The sequence below is a fragment of the Malus sylvestris genome, chromosome 4 (genome assembly GCF_916048215.2).
Source record: "Malus sylvestris chromosome 4, drMalSylv7.2, whole genome shotgun sequence".
Classification (NCBI taxonomy): Eukaryota; Viridiplantae; Streptophyta; class Magnoliopsida; order Rosales; family Rosaceae; genus Malus; species Malus sylvestris.
The window spans coordinates 24,690,415-24,705,063 of record NC_062263.1 but is presented as its reverse complement, the minus strand read 5'-3'; the positions used below and the strand labels follow the sequence as shown (position 1 = coordinate 24,705,063).

Genomic DNA, 14,649 nt, shown 5'->3' with positions numbered 1-14,649 from the left:
ACTTTTTAAGAAAAGTAATGCTAGGAAAATCAAAAACTTACAATGGAATAAAATACGGTCTTGGTTTTGATCATTATATTGCCATGAATAAACTTCGAGGACTACTTAAATCATTATCTTGTGTTTTTTTCAAAAAGTGTTTATTTTTTCAATATAAGTTTCAAGATGTTTTCAACAAGGTGTTTACGAAACGATCCCCATCTACAACAGTAGGTCTCATTCTGTTGGACCTTACCCTACCTTGATGTTTGTATTTGGCTCAACAGTCAACATGGTATGATACGATCAACGGATGGCCAACTGCTTTTACCTAAAACCCCAGATTTTTCCCTTTCCTTTTATTATTTTTAGGTTTCCTTTTCACATATGAAACCCGGAACTGCATCTGTCGACAAACAAAGAAAAAAACGGATAACATATTTGTCAATTGGTATTTAATGATCTAGTTATTAGGCCTAGTATGTCCAACTATTAACAATGTCGATATTGTAGTCAATAGTCCCGACTGTATAGAGTTTTATCACAAAAGATATTAACGATACTAGTAGTTAACATGTTGCATATAAACTACATATTACTTTACTATATCTTCGATGTGAGACTCTATTCTCGAACATTTAATAATCTTACATGTTCGTGAAAGGAATCAAATAGACAATATACAATATTCATAGCTCCTTGACTTGGTGAGAACTAATTAGGGTTCATTCTTTGTTAATCATGTCTTGGAGTCTAATTGACGCAGATGGGATCTATAATATGATGACAATATCTCTTGCACTTTTTCTCAAATGGACATGAGGGTCTACTTGTTTGGCAAGCACTAAGCAACAAAAACCATCATGATTAACACAAGTTCTTGATGTATTTTATTACTCAAACGGTTTCCAATAAAGTAGTTTCAAATTAACATATAGATTTTATCATATTAGTTTGTATTTTTCTTTTGACAACCAATTTACAAATGTGACAATGCACCAATACACTACAACGATTAATATTGAACTCATTATGCTTACAATATTATCTTTGTATTTATGTGATTTAAACCGAAGAAATGTTACTAAGTGGAGTTAAAAACATTGGTTTCATGTAGTTTTTATATAAGAATTGTGTTGTTGTCTTCCATCGTGTTGGTGAATCTCATTATTAATTGGGTACGATCTCACGAATGACTTCGAGTTGCCATTGCATTAGTTAATCTTTTAATTTGATTTTTAGGGATTGGATTTAGGATTTATTTGCAACTGTTTTTGTAGCAAACATTTTTGCTCATAAACACTTATACTAGAAGTGTTTTTATTGAAAGCGTTTACGGTTGTTAGCAAACATTTATAACTATTTAAGAAAGAATGTGATTGACTTGATTGGTATATAAAATGCTTCATAGGTATTCCAATTCAGTATCAGATATTAAACAACCTAGTCACCCAAAAAATAAAAAGAGTAAGGCTTAATTGGATCAACAATTTCCATGATGATATGGTAGTCAAAAAATAGCTGTAACATCCCACATCGCCCAGGGGAGAGATCCTTAAATGTATATTCCCATCCCTACCTAGCACGAGGCCTTTTGGGAACTCACTGGCTTCGGGTTCCGTCGGAACTCCGAAGTTAAGCGAGAAGGGGGTTAGAGCACTCTCATGATGGGTGACCCACTGGGAAGTTTCTCGTGAGTTCCCAGAAACAAAAACTGTGAGGGCATGGTTGGGGCCCAAAGCGGACAATATCGTGCTACGGTGGTGGAGCGGGCCCGGGAAGTGGTTCGCCCCGGGCCGGGATGTGACAGTTTGGTATCAGAGCCTAACCCTAGCCGTGGTGTGTCGACGAGGACGTCGGGCCCCTAAGGGGGGTGGATTGTAACATCCCACATCGCCCAGGGGAGCGATCCTTAAATGTATATTCTCATCCCTACCTAGCACGAGGCCTTTTGGGAGCTCACTGGCTTCGGGTTCCATCGGAACTCCGAAGTTAAGCGAGAAGGGGGCTAGAGCACTCCCATGATGGGTGACCCACTGGGAAGTTGCTCGTGAGTTCCCAGAAACAAAAACCGTGAGGGCATGGTCGGGCCCCAAAGCGGACAATATCGTGCTACGGTGGTGGAGCGGGCCCGGGAAGTGGTTCGCCTCGGGCCGGGATGTGACAATAGCTCTGTGGTAAAAATTAAGATTTAAACTTTTGTGGTAAAGTCCTTAGGATTTAGGTACAAAATTAGAAGTTTTGTCGATTTTCTGTTAATTGTGAGCACGTGAGCTAAAAAGGTAAAGTTAGCCACACATGTGACATGTGAGCCTCATGTGCTAACAATTAACTGATAGTTATGTTTTAACCTCATATGTGTGGCTCACGTGTTAACAATGAATGAATAGTTGATAAAACTATTAATTTTAGACATAAATCATAACAGACTTCACTAAAGGGTTTAAATTCTTTTTTATTTTTTTACTACAGAAGCTATATTCCGACTACAATATTACTACATAAACTAATAATCTAATTAGTACTAAGAGTAATTTCCAAGCCAATTGTTTCATCATTACCCCTCTTTTTCAACTTTGGATTGTTTTTAAGCACCAATACCTTGTAGTCTTCAAGGCAAGCGATTCCAACTCAAACACATCAAGACACCGTATTAAATAAAGATTTCTGCACACTTGTTTTTTTCTATTTTCAAACTATTATTTGTACAAAAGGATATTCATAAGTAAAAAATTAAAAATGAGCGTGTGAAAATCATTGGTGTATGAAAAAAAGCGTTTGAAAATTATTTATGTTTTATATTACATGTAGGTCGGAAAACGAGTCGTATTCGAGTCGTTTTTATGTCATACATGTTATCTTAATGAGTCATTTCTTATAGTGTCAAACTTGTAATCTTACTTGTTCTTAACAGTTGACCCAAAACGATTTGATTAGTTAACGGGTTGTGCCGTTTCGTGTCAGATTGCCAGGTTATTCAAGAAATTATCTTGTCTAATGTCTAGATATGACAAACAATATCTTATCGGGTTTCTACCAAATGACACGACTAATGTCTCGACTCGTTAACGGATCCTTAATAGGTAAGCTAATAACAATCTAACTCGTTAACGAATGACACAATAACTACTCGACTAGTTAATAGATTAACAAATCGTGCAAAAAAAGTATCCGGGCCAGTCACATCATACGTACCATGATCCAATACAACGGGCGCAATATAAGCGGCAAGTTGGGCGCCGAGCTCCCTTTCTTCATCGTTGCTTACATTCCAAAATTCTCAGTTAAAAACTAAAAAAAAATATCATTAATTACTTCTCCTCCCTTCTGTCTCTCTCTGTCTCACTCCCTTCACGTCTGTCTCTCCCTCTGACCACCACCGCATATTCTCTCTCTCTCTCTCTCTCTCTCTCCTGCAAATGTAAAATCGAAGAGCAGAGTTACATATACAATTTGCAGTTTCTGAGCGATTAGGGTTTATCGGAGTGGAGACCTGAAGAATGCCGTTGACAAGGTACCAGATAAGGAACGAGTACGGCTTGGCCGATCCGGAATTGTACAGAGCAGCCGATAGGGATGATCCGGAGGCTCTACTGGAAGGCGTCGCCATGGCCGGCCTCGTCGGTGTTTTGCGGCAGCTCGGCGACCTTGCTGAGTGAGTATCTTTTGCCACTGGTTTTACTTTATGTGGGTTTTCATTCGAATTGTTGAAAGTTGTTGCTTTTACCAGAAATTCTGAGACTTTAGGGCTTGAAATTTGGACTCTTGGAGTTGATAATTCGATTAATGTGATATAATTACTATTTTGGGAATTTTGGTGTACATTTAGACTTTATTACTGGATTAACGGCGAGTGAAATCTGTTGACTTAGTTGACACCGGTACTGAACTATGCTGGTGATTGAATATGCGATTTTTGGAGATTACCAATTGATCAGGGCGATTGAAGTGCGCGTAATTGGGAATATTTTTTGGAAATGAACCTGTTGGACTAAAAATTTGGTTATAGGATCATACAGAAATCCAAATGTTCTAGAATTTGGATTTAACTTGGTTAATGCAAATGTGGCATGGATAAATAAGTACTTCTCTGTCCAAGAATTGATGTTTAAAGCCTTTTCAGCTGACATGTAATTTGGGTTTTCCTGTTGATACGACTACATAACTGAATTTTTTATCATGGCATTTTAAATTGTTTATGTGGTAGGTTTTAAGTTAGTTGGTAATGGACTCACGAGAAATGCATTTTGTTGCCAATTTTTGCTTATAGGTTTGCCGCTGAAATATTTCATGACTTGCACGAAGAAGTAATGGCAACCGCTACACGAGGCCATGGTCTAGTGGTTCGTGTCCAACAGCTTGAAGCGGACTTTCCCCCAATTGAGAAGGCGCTTCTATCTCAAACCAATCATTCTTCCTTCTTTTCCAATCCAGGTTTGACTACATGTTATGTAATTTTTATTCGTAACTTGTGCACGTTGTTAAAGCTATAAAAATCTGATGCATTAGTAAAACCACTTCCCTTTTGGCCATGTTGATAATAGAAATTAATTACAGCATATTTATGCAAGTGCACAATTCTATTGCAGGGGTTGACTGGCATCCTAATCTGCGTTCTGAACAGAATATGATCACTCGTGGAGACTTACCTCGCTTTGTAATGGATTCTTATGAAGAATGCCGTGGTCCTCCTCAGCTGTTCCTTTTGGACAAGTATGATGACCCAATTCGTGTTCACTTATGCTACTTTAACCTATATGGTAAAATGAAAAGATTATGGAAAATTTTAAAATAATTATGTTTATCCAATTCTAACAGGTTTGATGTTGCTGGAGCTGGGGCATGTTTGAAGCGGTACACTGATCCGTCATTCTTTAAAGTTGAATCAACATCTTCAATAACAGTAGAGATGCAGAGAGAAAAGAAAACCCGTAAAGTGAAGGTATTGCGATGGAATGAGCATTTCTCATTAACTGCATATTCTTTAGTTACTTGCAAATTTATTTACTATTTGAGCTCTCACAAAATTACTTAAAAGGTATAAACATGAAAAGAAAAGGAAAAACACATGGCATTGCTCCTCTGGGAGGAGCGCTGCCACCCATGGGCGGCGACCATGATTGTTTTCCTTGGTCTTGTGCTGCCTAGTTCAGTATGAGCAAGATATTACTTACACAGATGCCACCCAATCGATGTTTAGTTCTTCTCTTTGAGATTTAATTTTAAGCATGGACCTTGATTAAGTTCTGTTTATGTCACTCCTTCTGACTGACTGCAAGTGCTAGGCATCTCCTAATCTTGATTTGGAGTGTGAGCCAGCATGCAGGCCTATGTGGAAACAGGGGAATGCTACTTTTTTTTACTAAAAATTTGCAAATTTGGTTCTCCTTTTTCTGTTGGCAAGTCATTGCTATACTATACACCTTATGTCATTACAATATTTACTATGGTCTTCTATGTGTAGCAGAAGAAAGGATCCCGCTGGAGGAATGGGGAAACCCCAGAAGTTTCACTGACATCACATGCCAAGTCAAATGCCAAGTAAGAGCTCTTTTTTCATATTACCACACTATTCTCATTCACGCTATTGTAAATGTTCATGTTTAAAGAACAGCTGGTTGAGTGGCTACTTATTGTTTTTTCAAACAATGCAGACTGCATGAGTTGTTCCTGGAGGAGCGTATTGAGAATCGTTCTAGTGATCCTGCACATCGTGTGAAATTGAAGAAAAGGCATTTGAATGGATCAGCAGTTGACTCAAAAACTGGGAAAAGTTACATGAAGACATTTCTGGAGACTCTTTCACCAGAACGCAAACTTATTTGCGAAACTTCTGTTGGTCCACCACTCTTGAGATTGACCTTAGATGATAGTAGTGAGCCAGACCTTAGAATACTTGACATCACTACAGTAAGTCCTGCTGAAATGTCCCCAGAAAGGAAAAGTGCTAGCTCTTCACCTGACATCCATGAAGATATATTTAAACCATCCGTGGATGGATTTAATAGGGGGGGTTTCGATAGAGAAATTCCAGAGGGGTCTGAACCAAACTCTGATGTTGAGACAAATGAAAATTATTCCAACCTTCATCAGGTGACAGCTGATAAACAATTAGCAGTTGGTGGAGAACATAAAACGGAAGGCAGCATGGAGGGGTCCACCCCCTCCAGTTCTGATGATAGGACCAGTGAGGTAGACAATTACATGGATGCTCTTGCAACTTTGGAATCAGAAATGGAAACTGACAATGAATTTAAACCTAAGAACAATCTACGCTTCCAGAACATGGAAACATACGGGACGGATTCTGATGCAAATGAGGAGGAACATCTGGAGCTTCAAACTCGATTTTCGGATTCTCAATCAATTGGAAACTCCTCTACATCGGATGATGGGAAGAATTCATTTGAAAAAGATACAGCCAGTTTTTCGCACTCTGATAGTCTAAGCAATTTGGTTGAGAATTCACCATCAGAGTGTGACGGAGCAGCTAAAGAATTCCCTTCCACTGAAACCTGTGGAGCTGAGATTTTTGAGATGTCATCCAACCAGAAATCTGAATTCGTGGAGTCTCTAGAAGCCACAACAAAGGAGCGGGTGGTGTCTCATAATGCATGCATTGTGGAAGACATAATCCCTGATTCTGGAGATACATCTTACAGTGCATTTGTTAGGGATATGAGTCCTACGCTACACTCAGACCCTGGAGCAAACTCGCCAGTGGTATCATTGGCCGGACCTGTGTTAGATGATAATACCTCTGACGAAATTAAAGTTGATTGTAAACCATTAGACATTGACGAAAATGAGACAAATCTGGATAATTCTCTGCCTGTTGTCCGTGACTCCCAGACTAATGATGCTTCACCAAGCCATCCCATTGATGAGCCAGACATGGAAGATTTAGGTTTCAGTTCTGATGCTTCGCCACATTTGTCAAACGTTGAAGAGCCTGCTTCTGAAGATCAAAGTAGAAATAATGATGTGAATAAAATACTTCAGACACAATGTGCAGATGAAGATTCTCTAGAAAGCTTTGCCAGAAAGATTGATTCACCACGCTTAAGTATTTCATCCACTGAAGAGCAGCTTTCCTCAGCCCTGCCAGAAGAACAAATATCTTCAGGTAATACATTACTGCCTTATTATAGAGATGTTATAAATCTTGATAACATGGCTTCCAGACTTGATAATCCTGTTACACCAACTGCAGTCAACTCTGAAGTTGTACCGTTTGTGGTGGATGCTGCACGGAGTCATATCTCAGAAGAGCCTGTAGTGGATGCTCCACAGACACATGGCCTAATAGATCAGCAGGATGCTTGGCAGGCACATGGTCTAACAGAGCAGCAGGATGCTCCCCAGACGCATGGCCTAATAGAGCAGCAATTATCTGATTTAGATGAGGATGTTCCCCAACTTGAATCCGTCAAAGAAGAAGCGGGTATTCCACATTATGAAGAAAAATTCAATGTAGAAGAGAGATTTAGTGCCGTGGATGACGATGAATTATCTGATTTAAATGAGTATGTTCCCCAACTTGAATCCGTCAAAGCAGAAGCGGGTATTCCACATTATGAAGAAAAATTCAATGTAGAAGAGAGATTTAGTACCGTGGATGATGATGAATTACAATTATTCACAAGCGATGCTGATGTAGGAGGTGATACCGTTTCTGTGGAACTTCCATCTAATTGTCCAACTTTCACAGGCCATGAAGATCATGTGAATTCAGATGATCTGGTACCTGAAACACTAAATGTAGAAACTGCAGCTGTGCCCTCTGCTGCTGTTGCCCAACCTGATAATGACGTCAATGATGTTAGTTATTCATCTCCAAATGCAATTTCTTCTCCACCAAGGAACTTTATAAATTTGCATGAATCTCTTCCTGGATTTGGGGATTTCCACGAGAATGAATCGGAACTGAATGAAGTTTCTCCAGAATCTGTCATAGACTCAGAAGTGCAAATGGAAGCAAGTAAACAAGATGTTTCTCCGGATTCAGAATCTAACTCAAGTCAAGCAGTTACTCATGACCATTCCAGTTCAAAAGCATCTGATGATGGTCATAATTTCTCTCAGGATGAACAGACTGAGAACAGTTTGGCTGTGCATGATGTCCCTGCAGAATCAAAACCAAGCGAATCAACTACTTATGAACATTCCGGTTCAAAAGTATCTGATTATGGTCATAATTTCTCTCTGGATGAACAAACTGAAAGCAGTTTGGCTGTTGGTGATGTGACCATAGCGTCAGCAACTTTAGAAAATACGGAAGTTGTGTCTTCACCTACCTGCTACCTCCCAGAGCCTGAAACTAGTTTGGACAATTCAGTGGATTTGCAAGCAAACCAAGTTGATATCAGATATTTGCCAAGAGATGGAGCAAGGGATCAGCCAGAAGCTGACTTAAAGCATTCTCTGGAGGTTCAATCTGATGAGTTTGATGTGGAAAGTTCGGATGAAGATCAAGCAAGCATCAACTTATCAAGTCTTCAATCTGCACAGGCAGGGTCTCAAAACCACATGGATTCGGAGAAATCCAACCAGTTACCATCTACGGAGCACATCAATCAGGAAGTATACTTGGATGCTTCCCTGGAATCTTATTCTGAATATCTCCCAAGCCAAGCTTTAACATCAGAGTTCTTACCAGAATCATCAGGCCTGGAACTTGATGTTACGAAGCAAGCATTGGAACCATTTACCCTTCCTAGATCAGTCCTGCCCCCTGAAGGTACTGTGGTCAATCTGGAAGACATGCCACCATTGCCACCTTTACCACCAATGCAATGGAGGATGGGAAAACAACACTCTTCCCTTTTTTCACAGAGAGAATCGGTTGGAGTTAGCCAGGATTCTTTACTGCCAATACAGCCGTCGGTACCTGATGAGAAAGCTCAATTTGATATGCCAGCACCACAGAGAGGTGTGCTGCCGCCCCAGAACCCATTTTTGCCTCCCACGTCTGAAGAAGGCGAGAAGTTCCAACATGTTTCTGAACCTTTAATTGGCAATATGGTGCATCCTGCCCCGTATTCATTGCAGTTACCAGCCATGGTTAATGATGCTAATCTTCAATATAATTTCCCTGACTTAGGGGGAACACAATTCTCAAACCCATTTTTGTCGTTACCAGAGGTTTCTGATGACAGGCCTGGAATTAATCACTTTGCTTCAGTGGGAGAAAAAATTCACACTGGTTCAAATCCATTCACTGGACCAAGCTCTGAATGTACAACTTCTACACATGACCCTGAATCTTCTCATGGATCTATTATCCAGCCTGTACAGCAGATAACACCGGAGACAGGTATCGAGCCTAAGGTGCTTCAACATTCACTGAAAAATTCAGAATCGGAACAAGAACCTCTTTCCACATCCGCGACAGCTCCAAAAATGGTAGAGCAGCCTCAGCATTGCTTACCAACATCAGAGGGAGAAATATCATGGTCATACAATAATTCTGCTGTAATGTCAGACTATGAAGTTGGAAGGTCTAATGGAGTTCCAGTTACTAAGCTCCCTCGTCCTAGAAATCCCCTCATCGATGCTGTTGCTGCTCATGGTCAAAGCAAGGTAAATGATAATCCATTTATGGCATCTGTTTTTTTATTTATCTGGATATGCTCTTCTTGATATTTATGCTTTACAAAGTACCTTTCTAACGTTTTGACATTTTGCAGTTGAGAAAGGTAACTGAACGAGTTCGGCCTCAGGTTGAACCTGAGGTAGATGAAAGAGATTCATTGCTGCAACAGATAAGAACTAAGGTCAGATATGTCTATTTTTGCTGTAATTGGGCTCTCTATTTTCGAAGTTAAAGACTGAACCAACTTTTGTTGTCTTAGTCCTTCAACTTGAAGCCTGCAATGGTGACAAGATCTTCAACGGTGACAAGACCCAGCATTCAGGGCCCGGCAAGAAACTTGAGGGTTGCTGCTATCTTAGAGAAAGCGAGTGCAATTCGCCAGGTTACTCTATCTCCCTCTGCTACCAGTATTTCTTTGTTAGTTAATATAATAATACGAGAAGAATTTTGTTACAGGCATGTGCAGGAAGTGATGAAGATGACGATGATGATGGTTGGAGTGATAACTAAAGGGGTTTATTCTACTAAACCTCTTAACCAGTGCTGTTCTTGGCTTGAAATGGCTGGTCACTTCTCTTTCTTACAGAACGCTGGACGTTTCTGTAGTTTGGTGTATTCTTTCTCCTTACTCAAAATTCTTGTATTATACAGCTCCCCTCTCGCCTCAAAATCTACTTGTTGAAATGTCGCTCAGCTCTATCCGCGGGAATCTAGTGTGAGGCAAACTGCTTTATACAAGAACGACAGCTACAGCTCTGCGCGCAAGCACGGTTCCAATCTACGTCCAGATATACTCATTTTTAAGATCTTGGTAGGTGTATATTGTTTGAGTGATATAAATGTAGTACGTAGCGTACCGAGAATGAAATTTTGTAATCCTGTATGTAATTGAAATGTTACGGTGCATATACGTATCCCTTTATATACTTTTCCTCTATTTCTGGCTCATATTTAGCGGCCATTGTTTTTGTGTTCATATAATGTCGATGTGTGGAACTTATTCAAGACTACAGATTCTTAAATTCACCTTTTCTTTTCTTCCGCAGCGTACTGGTCATAGGTGTTTATCTATTCCTAGCAAATTCTTGTCTGCAGTTTTGATTTCAGGAGACCTGGGTCCCAACCACGACAATGACTTATATGGCATGGTTACATCGTTCTGTTCTGGTCCCACTCATTCAGTCTAGGCTAAACAGCCGGACTATATGGTGTAGTGTCTAGACCGAGGACTTTCATCATCACCAAATCCAGCAACTCCATCAAAATCGTTGACATGACCCCTAAGCGAACCCTCTAAGTTTTCGAGCCACATCAACAGTTTTGAAGAAATTTTTGGCAAGAAACATTAGGGCTGAAGTGGCACACAAAACAAGGTTCAGCTATAATGTTATGTCTTAGTGGTACAAGTTTTATGTAAGATTTAATCATTACAAAGATTCATTAAATCACTCTATTCAAGATCTAACCGTTGATTTTTGGATCATTCAGCTGTACATAGAACGAAAGAAAATTTGCACAAAACATAAAAGATATTAAAATTTTAAAATTGGTGGGAAAATGAGCAATATAAAACGACCGTTGAGTCATTGGCCTCCAAAATTCGCCCAGTCTCAAACAGGTTATGACAGCCATAGCCAACAGAGCCTCCTCCCCTGCATTTTCCAAAGCCTTAGAAACCAAGCAATGTCTCCTTCAAGGCTTCACCTCCTTCAACCACCTCAAACACGCCCACGCCCGGCTCCTCCGCCTCGGCCTCGACCAAGACAACTATCTTCTCAACCTGGTCCTCCGCTCCGGCTTCGATTTCGGTCACACCGCTTACTCCCGCCACGTCTTCCGCCAAACCGCGCAGCCCAACATCTTCCTCTGGAACACCATGATCCGCGGCTTGGTTTCCAACGATTGCTTCGACGACGCGATCCAATTCTACGGCTCGATGCGGAAAGATGGATTCTTACCGAATAGCTTTACTTACCCTTTTGTTCTGAAAGCGTGTGCAAGGCAATCGGACTTCCAATTGGGGCTGAACATTCATACCCTTGTGGTGAAAACTGGGTTCGATTTCGATGTTTATGTTAAAACCAGTTTGCTCTGCTTATATGCGAAATGTGGGTATTTGGAACATGCACATCAGGTATTTGATGAAATGCCGGAGAAAAATGTTGTTTCTTGGACTGCCGTGATTTGTGGGTACATTGAAGCTCGCCTGTACAGAGAAGCTATTGATACATTTCGCGGGTTGTTGGAGATGGGTTTGAGGCCTGATAGTTTTAGCCTTGTTAGGGTTTTATCTGCGTGTGGGAGGTTAGGGGATATAGGCAGTGGGGAATGGATTGATGGATACATAACGGATATTGGTATGGGGAGGAATGTGTTTGTTGCTACCTCTTTAGTTGATATGTTTATCAAGTGCGGAAATATGGAGAAAGCTCGTCGTGTCTTTGATGTGATGCCCGAGAAGGATATAGTTTCTTGGAGCAGCATGATTCAGGGATATGCATCAAATGGGCTTCCTAAAGAAGCCATAGACCTCTTCTTTCAAATGCAGAAGGAGAATTTGAAACCCGATTGCTATGCCATGGTCGGCGTACTTTCTGCTTGTGCAAGATTAGGAGCGCTTGAATTAGGGGACTGGGCTAGCAATTTGATGGATAAAGATGAATTTTTCACTAACCCAATTCTTGGTACAGCTCTAATTGACATGTATGCGAAATGTGGGAACATGGTCCTTGCTTGGGAAGTCTTTAAGGGGATGAAGAAAAAAGACCATGTTGTTTGGAATGCTGCAATGTCTGGGCTTGCTATGAATGGACATGTCAAAGCTGTGTTTGGACTATTTGGACAAGTGGGAAAAATTGGAATTCGACCTGATGGAAACACTTTCATGGGCCTGCTTTGTGGATGCTGTCATGCTGGTCTAGTTGATGAGGGCCGGAGGTATTTTAATAACATGACGAGTGTCTTTTCCTTGACTCCGACAATTGAGCATTATGGATGTATGGTGGATCTTCTTGGCCGTGCAGGTTTGTTGGATGAAGCTTACGAGTTAATAAAAAGTATGCCAATGGAGGCGAATTCCATCGTTTGGGGAGCACTGTTGGGTGGATGCCGGCTACATAGGAATACCCAATTGGCTGAACTTGTACTGAAACAACTCATAGGGCTAGAACCGTGGAACTCAGCACACTATGTTCTCCTGTCAAATATTTACTCTGCAAGTCATAAATGGAATGAGGCAGCAGATACCAGATCACAAATGAGTCAGCAAGGGATGAAGAAAATCCCGGGTTGCAGTTGGATCGAAGTAAATGGGGTTGTTCACGAATTCCTTGTCGGAGACAAGTCCCACACATTGTCAGATAAGATATACGCAAAACTTCACGAGTTGGCTAAGGAATTGAAAGCAGCAGGTTATGTTCCGACCACAGATTTTGTGTTGTTTGACATAGAAGAGGAAGAAAAGGAGCATTTCCTTGGCTGTCATAGCGAGAAGCTGGCCGTTGCATTTGGTCTGATCAGCACTGCTCCTACAGATACTATCCGAGTTGTGAAGAACCTTCGTGTGTGCGGTGATTGTCATGAGGCGATAAAGCTCATCTCGAAGATTTCAGGGAGAGAGATCATCGTTCGGGACAATAACCGATTTCATTGTTTCATTGATGGTTCATGTTCATGTAAAGATTATTGGTAATATATAATTTTAGGCTTTTTAGTTAAAATGTTCCTTGAGATTTGCATAATTCATCACTTTGGTCCTGAGATTTGAAATCAACATGAGAGGTCCCTGAGTTTGTTTACCATCAATCATTTTGGTCATTCCTTGAATAATTATGTTAATTAAGAATCAAATGACAAAAATACTTTCAATTTAATAAACAATGAGCCAAAATGATTTGACAAAATTTGAGGGTATTTTTGTCATTTTATCCTTATTTAATAGAAATTTTTCAACGAATGACCAAAATGAATGATAGTGGACAAACTCAGAGACCACTTCTATTGATTTCAAATCTTATGGATCGATGTGGAAAGTTCTGCAAATCTCAAAAATCATTTTGGTTAAAATGTCTTAATTTTATACAATTTTTTCATAGCAGTCCCTTTGAATTTTGATGACAACACTTGAGGAGGCTTCTTTATCCATTTTGCTTATATACAAACGATGCTTGTGAGACAAAGAAAGGGCCAAATGGTTTTTTTATTTTTTTTATTTTTTAAGTCAAGGGGAATATTTTATTCCAACCAAAACACAAACATACAAGTAGACAAAGACCCAACAACACTTATAAACAACCAAAAAGGGCCTAAACAAAAAGAAAAAACAACAGAAACAGAGAATGAGCTCAAAAGCCAAAAACCAAAGAACATCCAAGAAGCACCCACTGCTTTCTCCACCGATGGTCCAAGGAACTGCCAGCCAGCCGATTCTTCGACCACCATCGATCATCTCCTTCACTGACATCTCCTGCGCACAGCCATAAGTTAGGGGTAATTAGCATCCAAGCGAAAGAAGCCAATCACCATGTGGAAGCTCAAAACAAGTCCCGAGCAACACTACCGCAAGCGGCTGACATAAAGGAGAACGTGGTGGTGTGGAAAACACTTGAGCCGGTGCAAGCACCGGAACTCTACACACGAACTCGACAGAGGACATGGTTGAAAAACGAAGCAAGGAAGAATCAGGAAGAAGAAAACCCACAAAGTTGAAGGAATTAGATAGGCCAAATTGAAAATTGGGGAGAACTAACAGTAGATGCAGAGAGAAAAGAATGAGAAAGGGGAGAAGAGGACGCAGCACCCGACCCCAACCGAAGCTAAGGCCGGTGCCACCGAAGAGTCTGGAAGAAAGTCTCACAGAAGCACTCTCACAGCGGAGATAACGAAACTCTCACAAAGGAGAGGAACGGTTTGTCGATTCGAAAGGGCCAAATGGTCACGTGCCGTGATTTGTGGGCAGAGATACATCCAATTGTACCACGAGAAAGACAATCAAATTTACTAGTATAAACGCGTGACAGTTATTCGTGCGTGTTAAATGAGTTTCACCTAAATCGACAAATGACCATCAAACTTAC

General features: G+C 40.4%; 2 protein-coding genes across 4 annotated transcripts; both read left to right on the top strand.

Annotated features, from left to right (window-relative positions):
• The first annotated feature begins 3,235 nt into the window (after positions 1-3,235).
• LOC126618451 (protein SCAR2-like) lies at positions 3,236-10,579 on the top strand. 3 transcript variants are annotated; one of them, XR_007621723.1, is made up of 11 exons: positions 3,236-3,634; positions 4,250-4,413; positions 4,569-4,692; positions 4,798-4,921; positions 5,444-5,520; positions 5,634-7,105; positions 7,193-9,561; positions 9,669-9,755; positions 9,834-9,956; positions 10,031-10,140; positions 10,226-10,579. XR_007621723.1 is itself a non-coding variant. In XM_050286522.1 (10 exons), the coding sequence occupies exons 1-10, from the start codon at positions 3,480-3,482 to the stop codon at positions 10,082-10,084; spliced, it is 4,749 nt and encodes a 1,582-aa protein (XP_050142479.1). In that variant the 5' UTR covers positions 3,236-3,479; the 3' UTR covers positions 10,085-10,579. The 3 variants fall into 3 exon arrangements, 2 of the variants coding, with proteins under 2 accessions (XP_050142479.1, XP_050142480.1); XM_050286522.1 differs by having other exon boundaries at positions 10,031-10,579; XM_050286523.1 differs by having other exon boundaries at positions 3,237-3,634; positions 5,447-5,520; positions 10,031-10,579.
• Positions 10,239-13,293, top strand: LOC126618452 (putative pentatricopeptide repeat-containing protein At3g08820). Its single transcript, XM_050286525.1, has 2 exons — positions 10,239-10,385; positions 10,621-13,293. Exon 2 carries the CDS (start codon positions 11,196-11,198, stop codon positions 13,263-13,265), a length of 2,070 nt encoding a protein of 689 aa, XP_050142482.1. The 5' UTR covers positions 10,239-10,385; positions 10,621-11,195; the 3' UTR covers positions 13,266-13,293.
• The last annotated feature ends 1,356 nt before the right edge of the window (positions 13,294-14,649 follow it).